We start from the raw sequence: 16,125 nt of genomic DNA, 5'->3' as shown, positions 1-16,125 counted from the left end.
AACACATCATCCAGGCCAAAAGCAACACTGATGCAGCAAAAGCCAGGAAGGAATGCTGGCAGAAAATTGCCGACTCTGTTAATGTGTAAATTCACGAGATCATACAATATTAATTTATCAGACAATATAAACGGACAGCACTCTGATCACACAATGCCACTTTATTACGGCACAGACGTTTTGGGGCAGATCGCTTCCTCAGTGCCCTTCCTCTCATAAGAGACATTAAGTTAGTTTAATATTCAACATTCAAAATACAAACCTATTATGCGCTTCAACCATTTGAGTGAATGATGTCAAACCAACTGTATAACATACAGAATAATATCCCTCATGTGCCTCAAGGCTTATTTTTTAAATATATATTTTGGCCGATTAAAAAATTGCATCTATCACTAAAAACTCTTTCTCTCCTAAGCGCTCCTCTCGCGATCCACGCACCAATGTTGACAGCCAGGATCTTTTAAGAATGGGCAGGTCATTTTCTAAGAGAGCTGATTGGTCAGGAGGTGGTGCTTTTGTACTCATTGATCTCTTATCCAGAACATAACCTGCTCCGGAGCAGGTTAGCCGTTCAGCATAAGTTACCATGGTGATTTACCCCGGTAAGAAGTGAACCAGCTTCGTAGTACGGAAAACCCAGGGTTAACCCTGAAGTTACCTCGATAAGAGAAAATCCAGCTTCGTAGTACAGGCCTCTGATGTGTCGTAGTTAGACTTTTAAAAACTGTCCCGACTTGTGGGTAGAACAGAAAAGTGTGGTTTTTCTTAGTCTCCACCAACATCACTGAGACCTGATGTTGTCTTGCTGTCAAAGGCCTCATAGCAGGAGATCATGTTTGAGCAGACTGTGTCCTGGAAGATCAGAGATGCATCTGTGCTCTCTAAGCTAGTTAGCCAAGCTAACAATGTCAGTTTGTTGTAGCTGTGTGGATCAGTTTCTTACTGCAGGTTTATGTAGAAACACCTGATGTGTCGTAGCTGTCGTCCAACAAAACACACAATCTTCAGGATCAACACTGTAGTTACACTTGTTTTATCTCTTCTCTGTTTCCATCAGGATCCATCAGCAGAGACCAGATCCTCCTGAACCCAGCTGTGTGTCCATGAAGAGTGACTGGTCTATGGGTCAACCTGTTAAATTCAAACATGGACATCAGTCTGCTGATCAGAGGTAATGACCTATAACCTTTGACCTCTTCCCAGTGGATACTGTGGAGTATTGTGTGTATTAAAGTCTCATATATCTTATTATTCTGATGTTGTTCAAAAACTATTAAAACAGGTCAGTGAGCCACAACTTCCCAATGCAGCTTTCAGCTTCACCAGCTCGTTGTGGCTCTGCACGAGATTTCTTGACAATGAAAAAATATAGAAAATAATGACCATACCTGAACAAATCCATTATCTGATGAAGGCTATGGGATACAGTTGAGAGCTGTAGGAATGACAACAGATGTTGAATTTAGAGTATTTACCACAGAAGAGCCATGAGAATAATTATGACTGGGTTTTTATTTCCATCAGGATCCATCAGCAGAGACCAGATCCTCCTGAACCCAGCTGTGTGTCCATGAAGAGTGACCGGTCTATGGGTCAACCTGTTAAATTCAAACATGGACATCAGTCTGCTGATCAGAGGTCAGACTGTAAAATGTTTCTGTTATTATCCAACTCTCAAAAAAACAAACATGCACAATACAACAAATTCAAATCATGCAAATAAAATCCCACTAAATTATTCAAACTGCCCTTCTGACATCTCCCCCTGGTTTGTAGGTAATCGTCCGGGCTACCTTGATACTAAGTCTCCGTATCTTAAGGGTCTATTACACTGCACTGCGAGTGTTGTACAGGTACCTGATCTGATACCTATCTTGGAGGGGCTCTAAATCTGGGTACAGGGTTCTCAAACCAGACAAAATCTCCTTTACATTACTCCTGAGATTTCCCTCAAGAAGTAAGATCACCCTTTTTGCATTGCCCTCTAAGGCCCCGATAACAAAATCGTCTTTTTGCTCTTCCAAAGCCCTTGTGCCCTTAGCATAGCTTCAATCTGCCACAACCATTCCCCAATCTTAATTTCACTGCCTTCACCTGAACATTTTGATATCCATGGTACTCCCATGAACCAAGGCATTACCATGGTGTTAACTATCGATGGATTATTGACAGTAGGGACACGAGGTCCCACATTTGCTTCCATGTTACGCCAAAAATTTCATTTTGCGTGTCAGTCAGAGCGTCCCTCTCTGCTTCCTGGTGCGGTCCTGCTGGTGTCTTCCAATTCTCCCGCTCACACACACCCTCCTCAGCTGTCCTGCAGTCCTCTTTAACCTCTTAACGCACACTGTTCCGTCTACGGGACGGGACGGATGTCAGGAGGTAGCCATACGTTCTTCTGAATATTTTAAACACCAACCCTTAAACATGTATATTCATGCCGTATATTGTTAGAAAGCTTAGACCACTCACGACTTATATGGTTGCTCACAGCCGTAATAGTATTAGCGATTAGCTCGGCTAGCCACTCAGCTAAGTGAGAAAAGCTATAATGCTACATACCTTCAAAGTCTTCCCTTTATCCACAACGATCATCTTATGACACAGGACTTTTTGTACAGCTCGCCAAGTATCCATTCTTGTGAAATATGAAATCCGTTTCCATAAAACCGAAATACTTTCCTCAATATGTCAACATGTATTTAGTCCAACACGTAACGTAATAACACAAATAACAAACCATATACGGTCCGTTTACGTCATTTCCTGACCTGCACGTCTATCTCAGAGTACACGTGACTAGATGTTTACAACCGTGAGCCTCTTCTGCTTCTGACGACACCACACACCAGCCAATCAGTGTTTAGGATTAGGCAGTACATGTCTCCAAAGCCAAAGAGGACATGTGACCGACGACAATGACGACATGGCTTTGATTGACTGCTGTTCTAGCCTATGGAAATATTCGGTGAAATTAAGTTGATAACCTTTTAGCCAATAGTCTGAGGTTTCCAACGGTGTATGACACTAAGCTATCAAGTTTGGCTGTCCATAAACAAACTCCAAGCGTAACCGGCGTGCGCCCGGTGCGTAAAAGAGTTGAACCATATATCATTACGCACTCGGCATTTTGGTACACGGTTGGTTCTTCTTCGACTTAACATATGACTTATAGCAAAATAAACAGATAGATAGATAGATAGATAGATAGATAGATAGATAGATAGATAGATAGATAGTCAGTCAGTCAGATACATAAATACATATATAGATAGATGGTTATATATAATAATATAATAATAATAATAATAATAATAATAATAATAATAATAATAATATGGTGTCAGCTTTCATTAGAGACCAAGATTTTGATTGTAGGCAAAGGGGATGTAAAGTTTTTGGTGTTTGATTGTGGTTATACAGCTTTGGTAACCAAGTGTCCATTTGGAGTCTCCAAAAAAATTCATCTTTTGGTCTTTTGACTCCAAATTTGGACTTCATGAAGCCAAGACCTGTGGCTGTGGCCTCATTGTGTCTATATCCTGCTGAGAGGTCCCTGAATGTCTGTACACATGTCATTGTAAAGGCAAACCTATAGGCGAGTAAACAACCCCATCATTGTAACCTCTGCCACTCTTTGTCAGTAAGTCACAGAATCACACAGACACTTTTACAAGAATCCTGAGTGTGTTTCCTTTCCAATGATACCAGACACATCTCTGAGTCTCAAACTATGTGGGATCTGTGCTGCTCACAACTTGGGCATGTCGTTTAGGCTAACAACATAAAAAATAGGGGCGTGTGTTAAGAGGTTAATACCCGTCTGTAGGTTTGACACTCCACCCCTCAAGGTCCGTGATTGGCCATAATTTGCAGCCTGCAGCTTGTTACCAGTAATTAGACAGTCCCAAAGGAAGTTTTCATTTAATAATCCAAGTTAAAATTAATCTACATGCAACTCTTTAGTTAGTGCATACATTACGAAAAAAAGAATCAAACCATGCAATGAAGTACTCAAAAAAACACAAAACATGAACAATAAAACAAATTCAAATCATGCAAATAAAATCCCACTAAATTATACAAACTGCCCTTCTGACATCTACACTTGTTTTTTTTATCTCTTCTCTGTTTCCATCAGGATCCATCAGCAGAGACCAGATCCTCCTGAACCCAGCTGTGTGTCCATGAAGAGTGACCGGTCTATGGGTCAACCTGTTAAATTCAAACATCAGTCTGCTGATCAGAGGTCAGACTGTAAAAAAAAATGTTACACAAACTTTATGTGTATAACAGTTTTTAAACAGAGGTACAAAGTCTTTACAGAGACAAATGATCAGAGGCCAGACAGAACAGCCGAGTGTTTTACCTGGATCCACTGTGATAGAACACAACACCTTTAACACTGAGTGTCATTAATTATTCTGAGACTTCATCTTTTCTTCACAGAGTTCATCAGCAGAGCTCAGAGGTTCTCAGTGGTCAGTCTGTCCAGCAGCATCAAACACAGCTGGACTCCATATTTATGGTGTGTAAATGTAAAGCACAGCTACTACTGCTCACTACAACAGCCACAGACTAAATACTAAACTACCATTCTGGTCCTAACAGTCTCCATGCTGCACTCTGTAGACCAGCAGCTTTTCAGTCTGTCACTGATCATCTGATGTTGACTTCTACCAGTTACATTTACATTTGATTCTGTTCCAGCTGCTGGAGGAGAACATCAGCAGGTTTGTGAAGAACGAGCTGAAGAAGATGCAGAAGGCTCTGAGTCCAGATGACCCAGAATGCTTAGAGAGTCAGAGTGAGGATGAGGAGGTGTTGGACGGTGAGGAGGAAGAGCAGAGGAGGAGCAGCAGAGAGGCATTTGTGAAGATCACAGTGCACTTCCTGAGGAGAATGAAGCAGGAGGAGCTGGCTGAGCTTCTGCAGAGCAGTAAGAGGATTTTAACAGATTTAACATGATGGAGAGGAAATGGAGGCAACATGGGAGAGGTTTATATTTCAAACTCTGCTGTTAATTAAATTAATTTAAATCCAATGCCTTTATTGTCATTGCACAGCAGTACAACAAAATTGTGCGTCCCCATGACTAATACACATAAAAACAGCAACAGACAATAAATATAAAAGAACAGACAATAAGACACTATGGATAATAAAGAGAATATAAAATGGAACTAATAAATATAGAAGCAGTAATAAATAAGAACTGTTGTTACTTAATTGTACATCTGAGGTGCATATGGAGTGTGTTCAGATTTCTGATAGCTTTGGGGGAAAACTTTTGCAGAATCATGTAGAGCTTGTATGGATACTCTGGAGCCTCCGTCAGATGGCAAGGTGGTGAGAGGTATTGGATGGGTCAGTTATTATCTTGGTGGCCTTTCAGACACACCAGTCTGTGTAGATGTCTTCTATGTAGAGAAAATAGACCTCTATGATCTTTCCAGCTGCTCTCACTGTTTGGTCAGCAGCTGTACAGTTCCTGTACTACTGTACCAGACAGTGATGCACTGAGTTAAGATGCTCTTGATGGTTCCTCTGTAGAATATTGTGATGATGGACGGAGGGGAGTTCACAGGAAGTGGAAGCACTGCTGGACTTCCTTAGTGAGGGCTGTGGTGTTGATGGACCAGTTCAGATTGTCTGCCATGTGCACTCCCTGAAACTTGGTGCTGCTGACTCGTTTGACAGTGGCCCCATTGATGGTCAGCAGGGCCTGGACATGACGGCCTTTTCTGAAATCAACAACCATCTGATTGATTTCATTTGTTGTTTGTTCATTCAGGAACTCCTGCTGAAAAGTGTCAACGTAAACTCAAGTCTAACCTGGAGAAGAAGTTCCAGTGTCTGTTTGAGGGGATTGCTAAAGCAGGAAACCCAACCCTTCTGAATCAGATCTACACACCGCTCTACATCACAGAGGGAGGGACTGCAGAGGTCAATGATGAACATGAGGTCAGACAGATTGAAACAGCATCCAGGAAACCAGGCAGACCAGAAACAACAATCAGACATGAAGACATCTTTAAAGCCTCACCTGGAAGAGATGAACCAATCAGAACAGTGATGACAAAGGGAGTGGCTGGCATTGGGAAAACAGTCTTAACACAGAAGTTCACTCTGGACTGGGCTGAAGACAAAGCCAACCAGGACATACACTTCACATTTCCATTCACTTTCAGAGAGCTGAATGTGCTGAAAGAGAAAAAGTACAGCTTGGTGGAACTTGTTCATCACTTCTTTACTGAAACCAAAGAAGCAGGAATCTGCAGGTTTGAAGAGTTCCAGGTTGTGTTCATCTTTGACGGTCTGGATGAGTGTCGACTTCCTCTGGACTTCCACAACACTGAGATCCTGACTGATGTTACAGAGTCCACCTCAGTGGATGTGCTGCTTACAAACCTCATCAGGGGGAAACTGCTTCCCTCTGCTCGCCTCTGGATAACCACACGACCAGCAGCAGCCAATCAGATCCCTCCTGAGTGTGTCGGCATGGTGACAGAGGTCAGAGGGTTCACTGACCCACAGAAGGAGGAGTACTTCAGGAAGAGATTCAGAGATGAGGAGCAGGCCGGCACCATCGTCTCCCACATCAAGACATCACGAAGCCTCCACATCATGTGCCACATCCCAGTCTTCTGCTGGATCACTGCTACAGTTCTGGAGGATATGTTGAAAAGACGAAGGAGAAGAGAGCTGCCCAAGACCCTGACTGAGATGTACATCCACTTCCTGGTGCTTCAGTCCAAACTGAAGAACATCAAGTATGATGGAGGAGCTGAGACAGATCCACACTGGAGTCCAGAGAGCAGGAAGATGATTGAGTCTCTGGGAAAACTGGCTTTTGAGCAGCTGCAGAAAGGCAACCTGATCTTCTATGAATCAGACCTGACAGAGTGTGGCATCGATATCAGAGCAGCCTCAGTGTGCTCAGGAGTGTTCACACAGGTCTTTAAAGAGGAGAGGGGGCTGTACCAGGACAAGGTGTTCTGCTTCGTCCATCTGAGTGTTCAGGAGTTTCTGGCTGCTCTTCATGTCCATCTGACATTCATCAAGTCTGGAGTCAATCTGCTGGCAGAAGAACAAACAACATCGCAGATACGTTTCTACCAGAGTGCTGTGGACGAGGCCTTAAAGAGTCCAAATGGACACCTGGACTTGTTCCTCCGCTTCCTCCTGGGTCTTTCACTGCAGACCAATCAGACTCTCCTAAGAGGTCTGCTGACACAGACAGGAAGTAGCTCACAGACCAATCAGGAAACAGTCGAGTACATCAAGAAGAAGATCAGTGAGAATGTGTCTGCAGAGAGAAGCATCAATCTGTTCCACTGTCTGAATGAACTGAATGATGGTTCTCTAGTGGAGGAGATCCAACAGTCCCTGAGATCAGGAAGTCTCTCCACAGATAAACTGTCTCCTGCTCAGTGGTCAGCTCTGGTCTTCATCTTACTGTCATCAGAAAAAGATCTGGACGTGTTTGACCTGAAGAAATACTCTGCTTCAGAGGAGGCTCTTCTGAGGCTGCTGCCAGTGGTCAAAGCTTCAAATAAAGCTCTGTAAGTGGATGAAACACTGGATATTTGAACAATATCAAATATATTTAAAATTTGATAAATTAAACATTTTGTGTTTGTTACTAATGCTTTCTTCAGGCTGACTGACTGTAACCTCTCAGAGAGAGGCTGTGCAGCTCTGTCCTCAGTTCTCAGCTCCCAGTCCTCTAGTCTGAGAGATCTGGACCTGAGTAACAACAAACTGCAGGACTCAGGAGTGAAGCAGCTTTCGGCTGGACTGGAGAGTACAAACTGTGCACTGGAAACACTCAGGTCAGGATAGAGCAGCTATAATTTTGTTCTACTAAACAATGACAATAAAGTTGGTTCTGACTTTTTATACAGTTGCTGTTTTAAATTCAAATTAAAGACAAATATTCTGTATAACATCAGTAGGATTCTGATATTTATATCATTAAAACATGTTTTTATCAACCTTTTTATGTTTCCAGTCTGTCAGGATGTCTGATCACAGAGGAAGGCTGTGCTTCTCTGGCCTCAGCTCTGAAGTCCAACCCCTCCCATCTGAGAGAGCTGGACCTGAGCTACAATCATCCAGGAGACTCAGGAGAGAAGTTACTGTCTGTTGGACTGGAGGATCCACACTGGAGACTGGACACTCTCAGGTATGTGTAGAGTATGTTCAGTATGGTATGAGTGATGTAATCTAAACCAATCAGAGATCACTTTGGGGGAGGCAGACTGTAGCCACATGTGTGTGAGGAGAGCTGTGTGTGGGTGTGAAGTAGAAAACTAAGGGTGAGGCTGAATAGTGGTTTTTGTTTAGGAAGCTTCCTAACTTAGTGGAATGACCCAGAAGCATCTAAATGGCATCTATGACAAGAGCTGGTTCTCTAAATGCTAAGGAACGTTGATTCAGTGCTTCCTTTCTAACCTCCTTTAGCACAGAGTACACCTGACCATCCTTTATGAAAGGAGAGGAGATAATACTGTCCCACAATTCCTTGTGGCAGCAATATTTAACACGACCAAATGACGCAGCATTCACAAACTCAAACCATTAAACCCACATTAAATGTCCACAGTGGTCTCTGTGTGTCCTCTGTCCAAAGCTGTGTTCAACATGTTTAATAACTGGATTAACTAATATTAGGGGAGGGGAAATATATCCATTATGCGATGTATCGCGATGCAGACGCAGTCGACTCTGCATCGATAGTCAAGAATCAATTATTTAAACGTTAGTTAATAACTTTATGTTGATGGTATGGACAGACAGGTCTCAGGTACGGACTAGGGCTGCAGCTATCGATTATCTTTGTAATCGATTATTCTATCAATTATTTCATCGATTAATCGTTAAATGGCAAAAGTAAAAATGAGAAAAAGGACAAAAAAGACAATCAAGTGGGTTTTATTCCCAACTAAACCCATTTATTGCATTTAACTTCAGTACCTACTGAAACAAATATATGACCTTACTATTAGTTGGACTGATTTTAATTTTTGCATCATGAGGCTGCCGTACAAATTAAGTGCACTAGTGTAGAGACCTGAGATCAGCCTGCTGCTCTCATCATCTCCTACTGCATCTTCTGTTTCTGAAGCTTTCTGCAGATCTTCCGTATGTCAGGGCTGTAAGATGTGACTTTGATCTTCACACAGGACTGTTGGCTCTCATTTGTGAGGCGGGAGCGATATTTGGACTTTATGAAGTTCATGCTCGAGAAAACTTGCTCGCATAAGTATGTTGAGCCAACAAATATCTGATGAAACTTACTTTCAAGAATCTATATTTATGGATATGAAATTTACCAAACAAAATCAATAAATATTATTATTGATTCCTTCAATTGAGAATCAGTTGTGAATGAATAAAGCATTTTGTCCCAAAACATCAAGAGAAAAGCCTTCGTAAGATTTACATACTGACACTGAAGATACTTACCATTGTTTCTAGCTCATAGTTAGAGGAGACAGAGTGCTGTTATTTACTGGTTATTAAATATATTGCAACTGCATACACTCTGTGGTCATTAGAAACATAGTTTTATCTTCTTATTTAAGCCTGTACCAACATCTATAAGTAAACTGGAACATTTAACCAGCTCAACACTGCTAAGAACTCAGGATCCTGTTCACTGATATTTTAAATAGTAGCTCAGTTTAATATCAGAGACATCCTAGATACTGCTTTACTGGACTCTGCTGGTCTCAGCATGTAACTGGAAACAGAAGGTTACATAAGGACAGACAGGTGGACACTCTCAGGTCACATTTAAGGGTTCATTTTAACAGTAAATGTAGTTTCATATCATTAGATTATAGATTATAGTCTATATAATATAATAAAGTTTAAAGGATAATGCTTTTTTAAAGTTAGTGTTGAATGAGTGAAGTCATTATTCCTACTAGATGAAATGAATGTTATATTTATCTGTTATTGAATGGTAGGAAGGTTTGAATGGTTCATACACACAGACATATCTTTATTTACCTGGCTTGGCCATAAAAGAGCATCTCAATAACAATAATCAGCTGCTAATGTTGCTTCAAGTTTGAAGTGGAGACAGATGACAGAATAAAGTCCAGTGTGTCTCTCTGTTATATTTAGTTTTCTGATTCATCATCTAGTTAAAAATCTGTTAATTATCCGTCTGATCAACAAAAGAAACAGAAACAACTTTCTTCATTTATCAGACACATTTTTCTTTTCATGTTATTTCCTCCATTAACTGTTATTATGGTTGGATATTATATGTTGTTATGGATCAAATGAACATAAGGAAGAGTTTGTCTGTCACATTTTAAACATATTTATATTTGACATAATGTGTCATCATTTCCATGTGAGCGTCTGGTTTGATATGAGTTTACTTAGTTTATTGAGTTACATCATATCAATTATTCCTCAAACATTCAACCTAATAAAACAAATCACTATTTAAAAACACTCTGGTCATATTCAGAGTTATTAAATAATTAATTCACAATCAGAAAATCAATAAATATCCTTCAGATACAAATAATGAATAAATAACATTCTGCCAGTAATAATGTTTCATATGTTTCTGAGCAGCACACAGTAGATACACAGCAGGAGTGTTAAATAGATATAATATAATATAATATAATATAATATAACATAATATAATATAATATAATATAATATAAACGTTCATGATCTCCTGATGTCCCTGAACTCATCAGAGTCCATCTGTTATTTTATTATTGATGTATTTACTGTTTATTATAAAGAAGTTCACTTGTATCATGAACTTTATTTAGAACTTTCTAACTTGTGGTTGTTTCTTCTTATTGTGTCTTTCAACTATTATTATTATTATCAGTGGCGTCTCTGGCATGAAAAGTTGAGTGGGGCACAAGAGTGGGCACTTTACATCCACAAGCAGCAAATCCTACACAATAAATTCTAATTCAATTCAAGACCACAATTGTTGTAAATGACAACTGAGAGAGGGACCCAAAGACACAGGAGATAAGGACCAGATCACAGTGCTTTATTGGACTATATATACTGGAGGCTCAGGGTGGAGGGGTGAAGCCGGTGAAGGCTGAGGCCAGGGGGGGTCAGCTGTGCGGGGAGCTGTGAGGGGAGCCAGGGGAAGAGAGAGGCAGGATGGTGGGCCGAAGGGGCAAGGCTGGGCGGCGAGGAGGCAGGCCAGGATCAGGTCCAGCTGGCACGAGCAGGGTGCATGCGATCGAGGACACTCCTGGGCACAGGGCAAACAATGTAAGGATTAATATCACACAAAAGGAAATACAGCATGAGTACAGAAAAACCTCTGAATGGTTCAAAATAAAAATGCCACTCACCAGTGTTCATTTCTTGAATAGAAAGGATGCACGTCGATCCTTCATCTGGGCAAACTTGTCAATAACCCGTCTGTCAAAGTCCATTAACCCATGAATGAATTCATTTTCAATGGACAACATAGCCAGTGCATTTAATCCCTGCTGCCCCATTGTGTTTCTTGTAAAGGTCTTGATCCTTTTCAGTGTTGAAAGGTTTCTCTCTGACTCAGCTGTGGTCATTGGTGTTGTGATGATGATTTTGATCAGTGACACAGTTTCAGATAATGCATCCTGTAGGTTGTTGTCATAAATCAACTGCAGCAGAGACAGAGTGTTGCCAGCATGCAACTCTGAGTGACTGTACAGGGACTTCAGCTCAGTCTCTAGCTTAACTTTATTTCCAATTGGCCAGATTTTACTTGCTGCTTCAAATTCAGCACATGGAAATTATTTGCTGAACTTACTGAAAAGTGTGCTGTCCACAAGCTGTGCTGCTATAAGGTGATCACTCGTGCAAAATCTCTCCTCCACTTGAGCAACCACGGTATCACAAGCTTCCTTCATAACTGCTGCAGTGTTTTTTTTTCCTCCGTTTCTTCGGCGCTGCCTCTCTCTCTTGAGCGATGTCATCCACTTTTTCTCTCAGTCGACTCACACTGTCTTTTAAGCTGTCCATAGCACGGTTGACTGTGGTTGCATCAACACTTCGTTTTTGCAGTGTTATACAGAATGTCCACTTCTGGCATAAGCTGATAGAAAAACTGCAAAAACTGTAAAAATGTGTCATCCTCCAGGTACATGGCAAGACCATATGCTTCACGAATGGTAACGCTGTCCCATCCAGGTTCTGTGCGGATATTATCCAGGCACTTCTTGATATCTGCACGCTTCTCCCAAACAGCATTCACTGTTCTGCTCTTGAAATTCCACCGAGTGGCTGCTGGCCTCGGGATGCGCCAAGCCGATGTGTCAGAGAGTGGCGGATCAGCAAAGAATACTTTTAGATCGGAAATTCTTGTTGCGCACACCTGCTGCAAAGTCAGATTTAGCTGGTGTGCGTAGCAATGCACGAATTGCGCGTTTGGGTACTTCTCTCTGATCAATGTCTGAACGCCACGGATGTGACCACTCATGACTGCTGCACCATCGTATGTTTGTGCAATTAATTTTTTTTTTTAACTCAATGGCTCGATGGCTTCTTGTATTGCACTAGCAAGACCTGGTGCCGTTTTGTCCCTCACTTCAATGAATCTCCAAAACCTCTCTTTCACTGTTGTTCCAGTCATGTAATGCAGTACAACCACTACCTGCGATTTACATGAGACATCTGTTGTTCCGTCTGCTTGCACAGCCACAAAGGGAGTATCAGACACCTGCTTTACAACTTCTTCCTGATATACATTAAACATACACTGCAGAAGTTCATTTTGAATAGTCGCTGAGGTCCCTTTGAAGTACGGTTTTCACACCGGTTTTCCTCGGTGTGTTGATTGTGCAGTTCAAACTGTACAGCGATGTTAGCAGTGCCAAGCAAACCCAGTTTTAGGGAATTCTCAACATGTGAGCCACTGCTCTCATGTTTGGCCAGACGTTCAGAAAGATGCTTCAAATCTTTGAATCCGACTGTAGTCCATGTAGTCTCTCCTCCAAACAGCAGGCAAGGAAAGCAAAACAGCGATTTTCTGGTCACACAGGCAGTTAGCCATGTTTTCCTTTTGAACCATTCGGGGTTGAAGGAGCGGGTTTTGTCCTTTCCCGCTTGAACGATGTTAAAATCCACCGGCTGATGCGGTCCCAGACATTTAATTTCTAATTTTTGCTCAAGTGGCAAAGTGCTAAATTTACCCTTTATCAAAGAATCTACATCATTCATATTGTTGGTTTGCTTTTATTGTCGTTTTGCTCCCGATGAAAATCAACCTGGCTTGCTGCTGCATACTGTCATCTGCCAAAACTGAACGTGTTGACGTGTACACATGTGTTTACTCATGGGCAGGCCCTATTTCAGTCCCATTTCGAGAAATTAGGCCATTGATCTTGGCTTTGGCAAAGCCTTTGGATTATGCATACATGTTTAATTTAGTAACATAATTGGTATTTATTGAATATTATTATTCTTGATAAAATATTATTTATAGATTATTACACTATAAAGAAGACCAATTCTATTCACAATTATTTTGAGGCCAGGCCCCACTGGCCCCAAATGCAGAGACGTCACAGATTATTATATATTCAAACCAAATGAATGAACACATGGAATAATTACAGTCAAATGTTTTGCTGTCTTATAGCTGCATTTATTCTCTGATCACTTCAAAAATGCTCCTTTTGTCTCCTTTTGATATTGAAGTGATGACTGGCTCTATCCTCAGGACAACATGCAGAGATCAATATTTAATCTAGTGATTTATCATGTGGGAGGACATATTTGTTCATCACATCTTCTTCTTCAGGTCTTTTCCTCTCAGACTTCAGTGAAAGAATCCAGCAGACAGTTGAGACAGATGAGTTTCAGCCTGTTTCTGTGTCACTCTGACAAACTGAGGAACACTGCTTCATGTTGAACAGCAGTTAGGACTCATGTTGGATAGAAAATCATTCTGACTGTGTTTCTTCCTCCAGGGTGGACCATGGTGGAGAGCACAGGTTAAAACCTGGTGTGAAGAAGTGTAAGTGTGGATTGAATTTGATTCATGACAACTAAACAGCACACAGTCAGTTTCTCTTTAAATACAAAGTTGGTCTTTGTGGTATTTATTCATTAAAACATTACTGACAAAATGTGTCATCATGAAACTTTATAGAAATGAACAACAGATCAGAAGTTAAACAGAGAATAAATCCATCAGGTGTGTCAGATGATAAACTGCTGCTGTGTTGTTTCTTCTTCTCTTCATCAGATTTCTGTGAACTCACACTGGACACAAACACAGCACACAGAAAACTCAAACTGTCTGATAACAACAGGAAGGTGACATGTGTGGGGGAGTTTCAGTCATATCCTGATCATCCAGACAGATTTGACCGTTGGGCTCAGCTGCTGTGTAGCAATGGTCTGACTGGTCGCTGTTACTGGGAGGTCGAGTGGAGAGGAACAGTTCGTATATCAGTGAGTTACAGAAGAATCAGCAGGAAAGGACACAGTGAAGACTGTTTGTTTGGATGGAACGATCAGTCCTGGAGTCTGAGCTGCTCTGATGATGATGGTTACTCTGTCCGTCACAATAAGACAAGAACATCCATCTCCTCCTCCTTGTCCTCCTCGTCCTCCTCGTCCTCCTCTGTCTCTAACAGAGTAGCAGTGTATGTGGACTGCCCTGCTGGCACTCTGTCCTTCTACAGAGTCTCCTCTGACACACTGATCCACCTCCACACCTTCAACACCACATTCACTGAATCTCTGTATCCTGGTTTTGGGTTTGGGTCTGATTCCTCAGTGTCTGTGTGTCCTCTGTCTGAGTGAGAGTCTCTTCCTGTGTGTGAAGATGTAAATAAATAACTTTGAGAAGTTTGAGTAACATTATTTTCATTGCTGGTTAAAATTCAAGCAGAAGCAAACACAACGAGCTTCTGTAACATTGATCTGATTATTAAAATAAAAACCAGTTTGAACTTGAAGCTTTTGGTTTTCTGTTTGTTTTTGACACCAGCAGGACTCCGTACATCTCAGCTCTCTGTTTTTACTTTATTGAACAACAGCAGAATATACAAACATACAGGTAAACATTAATATCAGTTAAATATGTAATAATATGAGGAAATGAACAACATGAGAGCAAATATTAAAGTAATTACATTAAAATAAATAGATGAATAAAATAAATAATCAGTATTCAGATATATTTAGTCAGTATAGCCGACAATATATTTATTCTTTTTTTTATTATTAACTTGAGAGTTCAGTTCACACACACACACAAGCTAACAAACAAGCTAACAGCAGACAGAACCAAGAACAGCATGAAGCAGATTAGCAATAAGAAGCTAGCAGGACAAAGACAATAAACACTTTATAAAAAGCCACAAAGCAACAATAAGGCTTCTGTGGCTTCAAATTAAAATCATCTGTGAGCTGTAGAAAAACTTGTGTTTTATTCTTTCTTTGAAAAGTTTGTGTAATATTCTTCTTGTTAAACTTTTGATCTGTTAGTTCAGGTTCATCTAACATCAGTGAAGGCTGATTCTTCTTTTCATCTTTACTTCTGTGACTTTTCACAAGTTGAATGAATTCATGGTTACAGCAGAAGTGAAAGAGTTCATATTACTGAATCATCACTCACATTATGAAACTATAAGAGACACAATAAACATCATCCATGACGTCATGTTTACTATTTAAAGTGTGGGTGACGTCACTCAGCGCGCCTGTGGGCGGGGCGTCGGGTTTCTCTTCCTGTGTGTGAGCAGGTGAGACACACCTGATGGTTTGATGAGAGACTCACATGGGCGGTGCATATTCAAAATGTGGTGGATAAATGTAAAAAAGTCTTAAATGTGATGAGGTGTTTGGTGGGGTATGCCTGGGGGGCAGACAGGAGTGCGCTAAAAACCATATATTGTGGGTTGATTAAGTCTATTTTAGATTATGGGGCAGGCACATCCCTGAGAAAGCTAGACATTATTCAATATCAGGTATTGAGGCTATGTACAGGGGCTTTTAAAACAACTCCAACAGCAGTATTACAGGTGGAAATGGGGGAAATGCCATTAGATATGAGGAGGTTGCAATTATCGCTGGTGTATTGGGTTAATTTGCAGGGTCATGTGACAGACCATCCAA

General features: G+C 41.0%; 1 protein-coding gene across 1 annotated transcript in view; it reads left to right on the top strand.

The window, feature by feature from the left end:
- Positions 1-835: 835 nt before the first annotated feature.
- The window catches only part of LOC128377447 (NLR family CARD domain-containing protein 3-like), a 36,457-nt gene continuing 21,167 nt past the window's right edge, over positions 836-16,125 (top strand). Inside the window, exons 1-8 of the mRNA XM_053337399.1 lie at positions 836-910; positions 1,068-1,174; positions 1,528-1,641; positions 4,453-4,531; positions 4,714-4,942; positions 5,798-7,568; positions 7,665-7,838; positions 8,018-8,109. Coding sequence (XP_053193374.1) covers positions 836-910; positions 1,068-1,174; positions 1,528-1,641; positions 4,453-4,531; positions 4,714-4,942; positions 5,798-7,568; positions 7,665-7,838; positions 8,018-8,109 — 2,641 coding nt within the window. The remainder of the gene's footprint in view (positions 911-1,067; positions 1,175-1,527; positions 1,642-4,452; positions 4,532-4,713; positions 4,943-5,797; positions 7,569-7,664; positions 7,839-8,017; positions 8,110-16,125) is intronic.

The sequence above is a fragment of the Scomber japonicus genome, chromosome 17, assembly GCF_027409825.1.
Source record: "Scomber japonicus isolate fScoJap1 chromosome 17, fScoJap1.pri, whole genome shotgun sequence".
NCBI lineage: Eukaryota > Metazoa > Chordata > Actinopteri > Scombriformes > Scombridae > Scomber > Scomber japonicus.
Note: the sequence above shows the minus strand (reverse complement) of the source record. Positions and strands in the feature narration are given on the sequence as shown.